The sequence below is a fragment of the Dipodomys merriami genome, unplaced genomic scaffold, assembly GCF_024711535.1.
Source record: "Dipodomys merriami isolate MVZ:Mamm:240054 unplaced genomic scaffold, mDipMer1.0.p SCAF_15, whole genome shotgun sequence".
Lineage (NCBI taxonomy): Eukaryota > Metazoa > Chordata > Mammalia > Rodentia > Heteromyidae > Dipodomys > Dipodomys merriami.
Window position 1 is genome coordinate 20,203,771 of NW_027202826.1, and position 14,958 is coordinate 20,218,728.

General features: G+C 43.0%; 1 protein-coding gene across 1 annotated transcript in view; it reads right to left on the reverse strand.

The window, feature by feature from the left end:
* Window positions 1-14,958, reverse strand: part of Manba (mannosidase beta) — a 48,276-nt gene that overhangs the window by 28,361 nt on the left and 4,957 nt on the right. Inside the window, exons 2-6 of the mRNA XM_070022354.1 lie at window positions 11,833-11,927; window positions 9,101-9,206; window positions 6,884-7,054; window positions 3,684-3,807; window positions 801-976 (exon numbers count right to left, since the gene is read on the reverse strand). Of these exons, the coding sequence (XP_069878455.1) occupies window positions 801-976; window positions 3,684-3,807; window positions 6,884-7,054; window positions 9,101-9,206; window positions 11,833-11,927 (672 nt within the window). The remainder of the gene's footprint in view (window positions 1-800; window positions 977-3,683; window positions 3,808-6,883; window positions 7,055-9,100; window positions 9,207-11,832; window positions 11,928-14,958) is intronic.

Consider the following 14,958-nt stretch of genomic DNA (forward strand, 5'->3'; position numbering starts at 1 on the left):
CACAGGCTTTCCTGCTGTAGCTGGCTTCAAACAGAGATCCTCAGATCTCAGCCTCTTGAGTAGCTAGGCTTACAGGCACAAGCCACCCCCAGTGCTACTACCTGGCAAAAATGATTTCTTGAGAAGCAAGGTGGCCAAGTTAATCCCACTATCACCATTTTCTTCTTTAAATTTGAGAAAAATCAATCCTGAGCTCATACTCACAAAAGGAGAAGTTAAAAATAGAGCAGAAAAGCTGGGCGCCGGTGGCTCACACCTATAATCCTAACTACTCAGGAGGCTGAGATCTGAGGATCGCGGTTCAAAGCCAGCCTGGGCAGGAAAGTCTGTGGAACTCTTATCTCCAATAAACCACCAGAAAACCGGAAGTGGCGCTGTAGCTCAAGTGGTAGAGCACTAGCCTTGAGCTGAAGAGCTGAGGGACAGTGATCAGGCCCAGAGTTCAATCAAGGCCCACAACCGACCAAAAAAAAAAAAAATAGATCAGAAAATGGCTGGACATTGGTGGCTTACATCTGTAATCCTAGCTACTCAGGATGCTGAGATCTGAAAATTGGCCAGGTTGTAAGACTTTTATCTCCAATAAACCACGAGAAACTGGAAGGCCCAGGCCTTGAGTACAAGCCCCATGGCCAACCCCAAAGAGAGAGAGAGAGAGAGAGAGAGAGAGAGAGAGAGAGAGAGGGAAATGAAGGAAAATAACAGAGTGGATTTTTCATAGTCTGTCCCTTCTCTCTCCCCATTTCTGTTGAGCAATGGTTACTTTCATGCACTGCTTGTCAGAAAGTCCAGGTACTAACTTTGTTAATTTTCACAACCAGCTTAACAGTCCTTTTCTCATGTTGCAGTGTGATGTTGTATGTCTTCTGTATTTGTAGTTTAGGGATGGCTACAATCATTTGGCCACCAACTGGTTTTGAACTGACAACATCAAAAGAAGATTCTATTTCAAGACTCCACTCCCGGGCAGTGTTATCTATAGCATAAAGAGAAAAAAAAAAATATATATATATATATGATAAGCATAATCCTGTATTTTTAAAGGATTCATTGAAGATAGGACCAAAACATTTTCTAAACCAGGAAGTGCCCCACAATTCTGTCTTAACAAGTTCAGTGGGAATATTATTTTGGTCTATAGAAATTAACTCTTCATTCTGAACAATAACTAAAATTATATATTTTATATCAACTTCCCTTTTTCCAGTAGCATTTGGAAATTTCACAAAGCACCAGTGTCTAACCTGGATGGAAGGTTCTAGAAAGAATAAGAAGATACCCAGCCCATATAAATAAGTGCTATTCTGCCATCCAAAGGATCAAAGTATCATAAGACAAATCCAGTTTGTGTCAAATGTATTAGACTTTAACATTCTCTAAAGCAAAGCTGAGGACATGGCTCAGTAGTAAAGCACTTGTCTAGCATCTATGAGGAATGCACATCAATATCAACATCTAGTCATAAGATGTCTGACTTCAAGGGAATGAGGTACTTCCACATTGAAACCTGATTGTAAAAAACTATCTAATTTATAAAGTCAAAGAACCCAGAGCCATTAGAAGTTCTCCTTGTAGCTAAGGTAGCTCACCACATTCCTGCTCAGTCTCCTCAGCCAAAGGTCAGGACAAGGACCTGAGCTGCTTGGCTCTAGTGCTCATTTCCTTCCATCTGCCTCTTTTGGAGGCAGCTACTAAAAAACGATGCTAGCATGCCCACACTCATCAGTGGGACCTGGCAAGACTCGTACATGAACAGTTAGGAAAAATAACAGCAAAGGTAGGATTTGCCTTTCACAGTCCAAATTCACACTTCATAGGAAACACAGCCTTTGCTGGGAATTACAAGGAGATGTTGGCCTCTTAATAAGAGAATCTTTAGAAAAAAGGAAAAGACCCTCTACCAACTATAGAATGGCTGTGTAGCAACTCCATGCCTCAAAATCTCGGCTCTGAACCCCAAAGCATGAAAATAGCAATCCTTCCTTCCTTCCTTCCTTCCTCCCTTCCTTCCCTCCTTCCTTCCTTCCTTCCTTCCTTCCTTCCTTCCTTCCTTCCTTCCTCTCTTCCTTCCTTCCTCCCTCCCTCCCTCCCTCCCTCCCTTCCTTCCTTCCTTCCTTCCTTCCTTCCTTCCTTCCTTCCTCCCTTCCTCCCTTCCTTCCTCCCTTCCTTCCTTCCTTCCTTCCTTCCTTCCTTCCTTCCTTCCTTCCTTCCTTCCTTCCTTCCTTCCTTCCTTCTCTTTTATACCAGTACTAAGGCTTGAACTCAGGGTTCTCTTTTAGCATTTTTGCTCAAAGCTGGTATTCTACCATTTAAGCCACAACTCCACTTACGGCTTTTTGGTGGTTAATTGGAGATAGAATCTCAAGGACTTTCCTGCCCAGACTTTGAACCACAATTGGCAGATCTCAGCCTCCTGTGTAGCCAGGATTATAGCGTGGAGCATTTCTGTCTAACAAGGGAAGGACACTTTTGAATAATTACTGTTTGTAAACACTGACAAGCACTATCAATTATTCTCTAGGCCAGAAAACAACAGAATTCTATTTCTATGCACTTAGAGAAAGAATGCACAGCGAAAAGGTCACAGTTAAGAACTGCAGTGGCAGGTGGGGTTTAAGGACAAGCAAAGAAATGGAAGGGCATTGACAGAGACTGCTCAGGTCAGCAGGGGACAGATCTATAAATGCCAGTAGTTTGCTTATGAAAAATGAAAACGAGGCTTCATCCCGTTGGTGGAGAGGGCTGTTCGGAGTGAGCTGCCTAGATTCTCTTTGCCATGCTGAGTTTTTGCAGCTCTCTCCTCTCGGGGGGCGGGGGGGGGGAGCATAGAAAGAAAGAGCAATGGCACCACACTGCCATAACCCAATCATGGAATGTGGAAATCCCGACGTAGATACTGACCCGGACTCCCAACAGAATTCCAAGGCAGATTTAAGCAGCTGCTTCTCAAAGAACTAATAATTGAAATGGCCAGAAAGACAGGCGCATAGTTATAACAGCTGTCTTCCCTTTCTTCAGCGGATGGCAAGAGCTTCTTGTCAGCCGACAAAAAAAAAAAATCCTCAAAATTGAAACAAAGGCAAAAAGACCTAATGAAAAAATCTCCCCCCAAATAAGGATAAGCTGGGAGCTGGTGGCTCACGTCTGTAATTTTAGCTACTCAGGAAGCTGAGAACTGAAGATTGCAGTTCAAAGTCAGCCTGGGCAAGAAAGTCTATGAGACTCTTATTTCCAATTAACCACCAAAAAGCCAGAAATAGAGATGTTCAAGTGGCTGGGCTCTGGGGCAGAGCTCAGAGGCTGGGCTCTGTCTCTGAGTTTTTTCACTCAAGGCTACAACTCTACTACTTTGAGCACAGTGACACATCTGATTTTCCAGTGCTTAATTGGAAATAACAGTCTCAAGAATTTTCCTGCCAGGCTGGCTTTGAATTGAGATCCTCTGATCTCAGCCTCTAGAGTAGTGAGGATTACAGACATGAGCCACTGGTGCCTGGTGTATTATAAACTTTTATGACAAGTCACAGTCTGTATCTATTTCTCTTGTATACATTGGATGTGTCACATTATTTTAAAAACTAGGTCTCTGAAAAGTGTATTTATATATTCAAATTATAAATTTAAATTTAGTAGCAAAGACAAGACTTTAAAAAAAAGGCAAGAAATCGCTATTGTTAGCTTACCATATATTGGGGAAAATGTGAAGTAAGTCAGATGACAAATATTATAGGCTTCAATTCTCACATCTTTCCAGATTCCCTGGGTTGGAAAAGAAGGGCCCCAGTCCCAGCTAAAGGAGCACTGTTCCTATGATTTCAAGGCAAAAAAAAAAAAAAAAGAAGAAGAAGAAGAAGAAAAAGAAGACACATAGATTACTCAGAAGTTTAAACATTATGACAGCACTTTCATTCAAAGATGACCTATGAACCTGCATATGGGTTTGCTAAAGTCACCACAATCACACATATCACCCAATGTGGAAGAAATAGTTGTATAGTCAAAGCTCAAAGAATTCACAACAAACATTATAGACCATGATAATGACCATTTGCCTTGTGAAGGTTAAAATGTGTTTGTGACTTTAAATATCACTATCCCACAATACTGTGAAATGTATGTAATCAATTAATCTCAATAAAAAATTATTGTTAAAAAAAGTTGCCACAACCACACCATCCACTACTTGGCTTTGCCTGGTGAAATTCATCTCGTCTTGGTCAGGAGCCGCAGGTCCCGGATCAAAGCATCTGAAGGTTTGGGTGGTTGAGGTGTTTCTTCGCCTTGGCAGCCATTTTCCCGCTGTCTCTCCTGGTCTTCTGTGCCCAGGTGGCAGCCCTGTTGTCTCCCTGAGCATCCAATTTCCTCTTACAAAGACACCAGTGGTGCTGGGTTAGGGTTCAACCTAACCACCTCATTTTAACTTACGTGCCTTTTTTTAAAGACTGTCTTGAGCCAGGCACTGGTGATTCATGCCTGCAATCTTAGCTACTGTAATTTTAGCTGTGATCTGAGGATCAAGATTCAAAATCAGCCCGGAGAGGAAAAATCTATGAAACTCATATCTCCAATTAACCACCAAAAAAGCAAGAATTGGAGCTGTGGCTAAAGTGGTAGAGCAAAAATGCTCAGGGACATTACCCAGGCCCTGAATTCAACCCTAGTACTGGTGTACACACACACACACACACACACACACACACACACACACACACACACAGACACACACACACACGACTATCCCAAATAGAGTTACATTCTGAAACATGGGAAGTTACAACATGAGAATTTGAGGAACATAGTTGAGTCCCTAACTCTGTGTGTGAGTACATGAGTGTGTGCGCACACACGTGCCATACTGTGACAGCCCATAATTAGCCCCTCCTGGTGCTCACACCATGTGTTCTTCTCTCCCCCAAGTATGTACTGGACACAGAGATCCACTAACTACCAACTGAAGGAGCAGAGATGATGTCATTTCCAAAATTAGATGGGAAAGTCTGCGTGTTCTGCTTTGGACACGCTCTCCTGCCCTCCGCTGGCCTAGGGCAAGCCAGCTGCTGTGTCCTGCAGCAGCACAGAGCCTGCCAAGAACCAATGAGCTCCAGATCAGCCTCAGCCCCAGCTACGGCCCGCGGGGACCACAGCGAGGTCCGAAGCACCTCTCCCCTCAGCAGATGCTGAGAGCCAGAGGCACCCTGCAAAACCACACTTCAGGCGGGACTGGCAGAATCAGGGCCAACAAATGCATCTAGGATCCAAAAACTTGGGTGTAGCTCACAACACACAATAGAAAATGATTACAGTAGTCCAAGTCTCTACCTAGGCAGTGTAGCTCAATTGGACAGTGATGTTCTAAGACCTTGAAATCCAATTACGAAGTTTTATATTCTTCAAAAGCATACTACATTGGAACAATACAGTATCTCTCTCTCTCTCTCTCTCTCTCTCTCTCTCTCTCTCTCTCTCTCTCTCTCTCTCTCTCTCTCTCTGTTTGTCTTCTTGCCTCACTCAGCCTCATGCATGCTGCAAATATAGGCATGAACAACTATGTTTCACTAGTTATTCTTTTCCTATCTCTCTGAAACATCTCTAGACCTATACACTATGCTAAATATAACAATAAAGAATGAGGAACTGTCGGAAATGTTTTAAACAGTTAGCTAGACTTCTTCACCCCTCCCTCTTGAATTATGAATCCAGAAGTCCTTGTTTCTGAACCTAGATGTCAAGACAATCACTGATATGAGTGGCCAGGGCAGAGATTGTAACCAATCTTATTGGCATGATTATCTACCTGAGAATCAAGGAATACCTGAGGAATCAAGACATACAATTTCATATTACACAATTACCAATGTTTCAGCTCAAAGGAAGGAAATGGTTCTTTTGTGTGCATGTGTGTGTGAGCGCACACACGTGTGTGTATGCATGCAGGCACTGGGACTTGAACTCAGAGGCCTGAACTCTCCCTTAGCTTTTTCACTTAAAGCTGGTATCCTAGCACTTGAGTCATGCCTCCATTACAGCTCGTTTGTTTTAAAGTTTTTATTATTATGGTAAAAGTGAGGAATAGAGAGGTTCTAGTTTTTGTTTATTTGTTTGTTTGTTGCCAGTCCTGGGGCTTGAACTCAGGGCCTGCATACTGTCCCTGAGCTTCTTTTGCTTAAGGCTAACCACAGTGCCACTTCTGGCTTTTTCTGTGTATGTGGTACAGAGGAATTGAACCCAGGGCTTCATGCATGCTACACTAACGCTCTACCACTAAGCTAATTTCCCAGCACCAAACTGTTTTTTAATTGAAGGTAAGATTCAAATACCAGTACCATAAAAACTATAAAAATAATAAAAAATAATATATAAAGTGACATAATCAGCCACATTTTTTTTCTCCTTTTCTTGGTGTTATCTATGTTCTGAAACATGCTTCAGGAAGGAAACGGAAACACCGAGTGTCCCTAAATGTCATCTTTTGGGTTCAAATGCAAAAGTTTAAGTCTACTGAGAGATCAGGAGATTCTCTACTGTGTTTTTTGGTGGTTGTTTTGTTTTATGGGTGTCCTGGGGCTTGAATTCAGGGCCTGGGAGCTATCCTTGAGCTTTTTTTGCTCCAGGCTAGTACTCTATCACTTGAGCCACAGCTCTGCTTCTGGATATTTTTGTCAGGGAGAGGGTGTTTAATTGTGACAAGAACTCCACCGAATTACATTTGCAGTTAGTGATGTTTGACCTCAGTTTCTTGAGTAGCTAGGATTATAGGTGTGAGCCGCCAGTGCCCAGGCAGATTCTGTACTGCGTGTGAGAGTCCAAAGCAATACGTCCTAGCCTGAGCAGGTACACCCCAGGCTCAAAGCTAGAGCCTATGCATTCGCAAGAGCAGCATTACCTTTCGCACAAAGTTGACGTGGCACTCGCCTTTCTGCACAGGCGGAGGGCACTCGGGGGGCACCTGGTAGCTGGTGTGAGCTTGGCTCTGCTGCTCTGCGTAGTGGACCGCTGACTGGAAACGCAGCTCGAGGGAGTTCACGTCACTGACGATGTTGGAAACATCAAAGCTCTGAATTGAAAGGAAAGAACAAACAACCCATGATCGAGAAGTCATTCTGCATATGTATTTTGTAGAGAAAGTTAGAATGCATGGAAGATGTAAACGGAATTCAAATCTAGGACTAGCCTCACTGGCTGGAAGCGACCCTCTAGAACACCGCGATAGACCTGAGTGGTCCACTTGTAGTTATATCTAGATGCCTCCATGCATCCAAACCCAGATTTCTAGGTTCCTCTTTCTATTTTTACTGACAGAATAATGGCCCCAGGGAAACAGAGCAGAAAATATCTTTAGTCCTGGAATGTCCGCTTTGGCTATGTGCACGTGGCCTTGAACTGTCAAAAGTCTCTAGACACTTCATGACAACCTGACTCTCAGGAATGCCTAGCATGCATTTCTAAGTCATAAGTTATTTTTGTTGTAAAAAAAAATGTACCCTTGCTGGACATGATGGGGCTTGTTGGTAACTCCAGAGCCTGTAAAGCCAAAGCAGGAGGCTGATGAGCATGAGTTTGAGACTGGTAAGTAGCTAACTATGCAAGTATACATCAAAAAATAAATTACTCGTAATAACTATTGGTCACTTGAAATGTAATGAACTCTTCACCTAAACCAGCCTGGGCTACAGAGCAAGACCCTGTCACAAGGTCGGGGGAGGGAAATGGAGAGAGAAAGGGAAGGAGAGGGGAAGGGGAGCGAGAGAAAGGAAGAGAGGGAAATAGTAAGAAGAGGGGGGAGAGAGGAAAAAAGAGGAGAGAGGAAGGAGGGAAGAGAGGGAAAAGAAGAAAGTAAAGAAAGAGGGAGAGTAAAAAAAAGAAAGAGGGGGAGAGAAGGAGGGAGGGAGGGAAAGGAAAGAAGGAGATAGAGAGATAAGAAAGGAATAGGAAGGAAGGAAAGGGAAGGAAAGAAAGAAGACAGGAAGGAAGGAGGGAAGGACGGAGGAGGAGGGAGGGAGAAAAGAGGACGGAAGGGAAGAAGGGAGGGAGGGGAAGAGAGAGGAAGGAAAGAAGGAAGAGAGGAAGGAGGGAGGGAAGGAGAGAAGGAAAGAAGCAGGGAGAGAAGGAAGGAGAGAGGGAAGGAGGGAGAAAGGAAAGGGAAGGAAAGAAGGAAAAAAGGAAGGAAGGAGGGAAGGAGGAAGGGAGGGAGAGAGGAAGAGGGGGGAAAGGAAAGAAGGAAGAGAAGAAGGAAAAGAAAGACAAAAGGAAGAAGGAAAGGAAAGGAAAGAAGAAAGGAAGGAGGAAAGGAGGGAGGAGAGGAGAGAGGAACAAGAAATGGTTCCAGGTGGTTCACACCTGAAATCCTTGCTATTCAGGAGGCTGAAATCTGAAGATCACAGTTGGAAGCCAGCCAGGACAGGAAAGACTGTGAGACTCTTATCTCCAATTAACCACCAGAAAACCAGATGTGGAGCTGTGGCTCAAGTGGTAGAGTGCTAACCTTAAGTATAAAGGGACAGTGTCCAGGTCCTACATTCAAGCCTCACAACTGACAAGAAAGAAAGAAAGAAAGAAAGAAAGAAAGAAAGAAAGAAAGAAAGAAAGAAAGAAAGAAAGAAAGAAAGAAAGAAAGAAAGAAAGAAAGAAAGAAAGAAAGAAAGAAAGAAAGAAAGAAAGAAAGAAAGGAAAGAAAGAAAGGAAGAAAGAAGGAAAGAAAGGAAGGAAGGAAAAAAGGAAGGAAGGAAGGAAGGAAGGAAGATAAGTACACAATCTAAATGAAATTATTCCAGAAAGAAATACTTTTCAATCATTTGTCAGTTGTCATTTCCTTTGGGACTGGATGGCCAGACTACACAGACATGAGCAGCAAGGTCAGACACTTCCTAGGTGCCAAGAACCTGTCAGCAGTCTCACCCCCATTCATGCCCCACAGCCTCCCAACAGCCCGAGTGATCTGCAATGCTGCCTCCCTTCGGCAGCCACGGCTGGGAAAGCAACTGCAACTCACCCTGGGGCTATGCTAACTGCAGGCCAACTATGCACTTACCCTCACCCTCGCTGCTCACAGGAACACAAACAGGCACCCAGACCCTAGAACCTGGCATCATTGTCTACTTACGTATCTACGGAACATGTTGTCTGTTTTCCCAATAGTGACATTGTTAAATAGGATTTCGGCAACTGTGTCAATCCCTTCAAAAATCAAATTTACTTTTTGCCATTTGCTGGAAAGAAAAAGAGAGAAAGTTAAAACAAGATATATAAAACATTAGCGAGAAAAGTGCTTTTGCAATTAGTTAAGAACTAAAGAAATAAATACTTCACAGAAACTGTACTTTTTTTTTTCTTCTGGTCAATCATGGGGCTCAACCTCAGGGCCTGGGTGCTGTCCTTGAGCTTTTTTTGCTCAAGGCTACAACTCTACCACAACTATGGGCCAACAGCCACAGCTCCCTTTCTAGTTTTCTGGTAGTTAGTTGGAGATAAGAGTCTCATGGACTTTCCTTCCCAGGCTGGGTTTGAACTGTGATTCTCAGATCTCAGCCTCTTGAGCAGATAGGATTACTGGGCAAAATATACATGCTTACACAATTCAGTGCATGTGAAGTTTGAAGACCAGGCAAATCCAGAGACAGAAAGCCAGTTAGTGCTTGCCTATGGCTGGGAGAAGGATGGAGAGGAACAATAACTGCTAATGGACACAGCTTTCTTTTGAAGATAAGAAAAATGTTCTAAAATAGAATATGGTGCTTGTTGCACAACTCTGTGAATATACTAAAACCACCGGATCTTACATTAAACAAGGGACATGTTTTATGTGAATTATATCCCAATAACATATTCCTTTGCTTTAAAAAAAAAAAATCCTGACATCAAATATAGTGAAAGCAGTATAACATGTGGAGGAGATGGGGACAAACAAGTCGTTTAAGGATTCAGGTGGACCTGTTGCAACAATGAGAAGTACAAAATGTCATGTCAAAACCAACTTTACAATGTCGGTGTGGGGGGGGAGGGGGGTATAATTGAGTGGGGGGAGGGGGGAGGCTGGGAAGGGAGGTGAAGGGTAAACAAAGGAGGAGGCTGCAATGCTTGGTAAGAAATGTATGCATTATCCTGCCCATGTAATTGTAGCCCCTCTGTACAGTATGTTCTCAAATAAAATAAAATTAAATTTAAAAAAAAAATCCATGGGCTGGGAAGGTGGCTCAGTGGTAGAGCGCTTGCCTTGCATGCCTGAGGCCCTGGGTTTGATTCCTCAGCACCATATAAGCAGAAAAAAGAAAAAAGCCCAAAGTGGCGCTGTGGCTCAAGTGGTAGAGCGCTAGCCTTGAGCTGAAGAGCTGAGGGACAGCACCCAGGCCCAGAGTTCAGGCCCCACGACTGGACTCGAAAAATAAATAAATAATTAAAAAAAGAAGTTATAAGCCTATTAAATAAGAAATCAGGCAGGCAGAAATGAAATTGTCATTTTGAGTGAAAGGAAAAGGATTTTACTGATTGGAAATGAAAAGGTTAGGCTTAGGAAGAGATTGAATTAAGTCTGTTGCTAGGTGCACTCTTACCTTCTAGGCACAGCTGGAAACTTGGAAATGAGGAGAGAGGGGCCCAAGCAAGAGAAATAACTGAACACAGAGAGAATAATGAGAAGACATGATGAGCCCAAGACACGTTAGACTGGTTCATGGTATGGCAGGAAGAGAAACACTGAGACTACTGGGACACGATGCAGTTTAAGAGGGAACAAGGTGCCAGTAGCTCATGCCTATAATCTTAGCTACTTAGAAGGTTGAGATCTGAAAATCAACGTGCAAAGTCAGCCCAGGCAGGAAAGTCCAGGAGACTTTCATCTCCAATTGGCCAAAAACATATAAAAAACAAAACCAAAAACGTATTTTAAAAAAACAACTAACAAAGAAACAAACAGAACTAGACCTATGGTCCAACTAGTAGAGCATCAGCCTTGAGAGAAAAAGCTAAGGGACAGTGCTCTGGCCTTGAGTTCAAATCCCTGTACTAGTACACACACACACACACACACACACACACACACACACACACACACACACACACACACACACACACACACACACACACACACACACACACACACACACACACACACACACACACACACACACACACGAGGATTTTTTTTTTTTTGCAAGTCCAGGGGCTTGAACTCAGGGCCTGGGCACTGTCCCTGAGTTTCTTTTGCTCAAGGCCAGCACTCTACCACTTGACCCACAGCACCACTTCGGGCTTTTTCTGTTTATGTGCTACTGAGGAATAGAACTCAGGGCTTCATGCAAGCTAGGCAAGCACTCCACCACTAAGCCACATTCTCGACCCAAAATAGAAGAATTTTTGAAGTTAGTAACAATGGTGATGATTATCCTTGGGCTACATTCTGTTTTATATAGACATACTTGTTTATAATGGCAGAGAACACTATTGAAAGCAATGCATACACTTCTCCTTATGGTCTCATGAAGTGCAAGATCACAGTCAATGGCTGGTTAGCACCACACGAGACAAACCATGTACTATAAATATGTACTCTCTCTTGGTTACTGGGGGAGGAAAAACAGCAAAGAAAGAAAATTATAGGAGAGACCTGACTGGATCAAAGTGACTCTAGTATAACTACTGGAAAAATAATTCCCTAAGGCCCAATTCATGACTACTGACCAGTGCCACCATCTTTACACATGGAACGAAACATCCATCATGCATTCTTCTTTACAATACATGCTTTCACCCAACTCAACTCTCTGATATATACTGCAAACAACAATAAAAGAAATGTTCAAATAATAGTAAGTACGGTATATACAAACACATACATACCTAGTATTAAAAGGGATTTTAAATTCCTTGCTATAGACCCAGTTATCTAAGGAAATCCATCTGTAGTTAAGGTCATTAAATCTGTAGTAAGGATCCTGTTGATATAAAATAAAAAGTATGGTAGGTAAAGATATGCAAACATAAATAATTAAATTACTGAGTGATGAAAGGGGTGACATTGATCACGATACATTATATTCCTATTGATTTGTTGAGTGGTAGGTAACTCCTTTATACAACTTTATACAACAGTATAACTTAAAAAATTACTATAGCTATTGATCACCTAAAAATGAATGAACTCACGGGGCTGGGAAGGTGGCTCAATGCTAAGAGTGTTTGCCTCACATGCATGAGGCGCTGGGTTTGATTCCTCAGCCACAGAAGCAGAAAAGGCCGGAAGTGGCACTGTGGCCCAAGTGGCAGAGTGCTAGCTTTGAGCTGAAGAGCTGTGAGGGACAGCGCCCAGGCCCAGAGTTCAGGCCCCACAACCGACAAAAAAGAAAAAAAAAAAAGAATGAACTCTGACTCATAAATATACAGGTCAGTTAACAAAAAAAAGTGGGTAGAAGTGGGGCAAAGCCTGTCTGATGCGTAAAAACCTGGGTCTGACCCCCAACACTGTAAAACAACAACAAAAATTGAAGATAGAGGGATGAATTCCAATGAATACTTAAAATGAAGGTATTCTGAGATATAAATAATATGGATGCATTATCAAAGAATATGTGCACAGATTAAGAGTGGCTGTTCTGGTTTTTTTCATAAGTCCACAAAAACATTCACTCCTTGGAGTCAGTTACATTTCCAGAGTTATTTTCCACGTGGTTTTACTGAGTGGGCACACCAAGGATCTCCACAGAGAATCAGTAAATCTGTTAGAAAAAAAAAAGAGCTCCCCAAAATGGCAAAAGGGTTGCCACCCAGAACACAGAAATAAAGAGCACTCTGGGCAAGGCAAATCTGTACTTCTGCAGAAGGGTACAAGTGCACCACTGTAGAGGTAACAGACAACATGAGGAGAGTAAGGTCAGTTCCTGTTTAAACCTAACCCTAAAGGCCCTCCCCTTCATTCCTACTGGCCAGAGTCTCAAGGTTACAATCTTCACAATTGGCTGACACTTGATTTTGAACCAGAGGAGGGACTAACATTTACAGTTTGGGCAGTCAAGTTTTGCCAAGAAGAATCCAGAAGAGCCCTAACTTTAGACCCTTAAGATGATGACTCACTTTTGTAGAAAAGACTGTTTTTCTCACAAATCTTACAAACTTCAGGTTTTCATGATTACCCATACCGGGCCAGCAATCTGAGGCCCACAGACCCAAATACAGCTCACCAATGCAGCTGACTGCCTGTTTGTGTGGCCAGCGAGTCAAGAATGGCCCTGGCTCATAAATAAGAGTCATACTGGAGCTCAGCCATGCCCATTCCCTTAAGTACCACTCATGGCTGCTTTTGAGATGCAATGGCAGGGTTCAATAGACCAATGGCCCCCAAAGTCATGGTTGGTACCCAACCCTCTACTGAGAATGTCAGTCACCCCCTTGCCTTAGAAGGCAAACCTCCTGTGAGTCAGTTACACTCCATTTGAGTGCCCTCGGTGGTCCCTCTCAACACCCCGGATTTTCCTTCTCCTGACCCTTTTCTACCCTACAGCGTTCAGCCAGGAGGCAGAATGGAAGGCAGTTTCTCTGTAAATGTCACCACAGCTACAGAGAGGAAAATGGTGCAAGAAGGAGCTTCTTCCACCATCAGGGACAGGGCCAAAGGCCATTTCCTTAGGGACTGTAACACCAGAAGGACAAAGGAAAAAGCCAACTTCATCTACATTCTACACAGGGAAGAGCTGGATGACCACATTAGGCTGGCAGTGGCCAGTGGGGCAACTGTATGGACACCAGCCTACAAGATGCACTACAACCACTGGCTTGTATTATGATGAAGAAGAATATACTGAAAGTGGAGGTGCTGCTCAAGCGGTAGAGTGCCAGTCCTGACTGAAAAATAAAAACAAACAAACAAACAAGAGCACCAGGTCCCAATATAGATACCCAAAAAAAAAAAAAAAATAGCCAAGTACCAATGGCTCAAACCTGTAATCTTAGATACTCAGGAGGCTGAGATCTGAGGGTCCCATTCAAAGCCCAGCCTGGACAGCAATGTCCCTGAGACTCTTATTTCCAATGAACCACCAAAAAGCCAGAAGTGGAACTGTGGCTCAAGTGGTAGAAAAAAGAAAAATACACGGGTCCTAATGGGAAGAAATACTTTAATGTTACCCAGAAAGGAAGTAATTGATGAGATTTACTAACAACAGATAATCATCAAATTGATTTTCAAGTTCTGGTTAACAATAAGATTTTGATCCGTTAAATGGTGTGTAGCAGGCCCAGCTAACTTGTCTCAGTTTCTGGTCTTCCCATACGCAGAATTTGGCCTCACCAGTGAATAAACACGAAATAAATATTTAAGGACACTGCTTTGATTGTTAGTTTGACCAACCAAGCGTCTCTGCTCAGCCTATTTATAACTCTACACTTTGGACATAGTCCAAGAGAGTTAAATATACCACAGGGGGAAGTGTGAGGGCCACACCCCCATACCTCTACAGGCCAATGGGGGGGGGGTCTCACCATCTGACTGGCAGAGCTCAGTCTTGTCACGCCCACCCCTCCTACTTGCAGGCTGATGCTGACTGAGCCGCAGTAGGCAATCACCCTGTGTATATTTTCTCTACACAAACAAAATTTACAGCTTAATTTTTTCCCCCTCTGATTCAAAGAATTCTGAAAGCTTCATACTGCATGACTCCAAATAGATGCTATTCTGGATGTTTACAGACTAAACCCCAGACCCAGCCAAAATGAAGACATTCATGTTCAGTGCCACATCATCAAACAAACCTTAAGGATGCAGGCAGAACCCCCAAAGAGACAAGCATTTTTGTGAAAATAGAAGATTCTGGTCCAGCTGAATATGTCACAAAATTAACATATCATTTATTGACACATTTTAGAATGTATCAGCTACTATAGAGTTGGCAGCTACAGTCTGATCCTCAAACATGAACAGTTAGTACCATTTTAAAATGGTACTAACCAGTAGTCATGCCTATAATCCTTGCT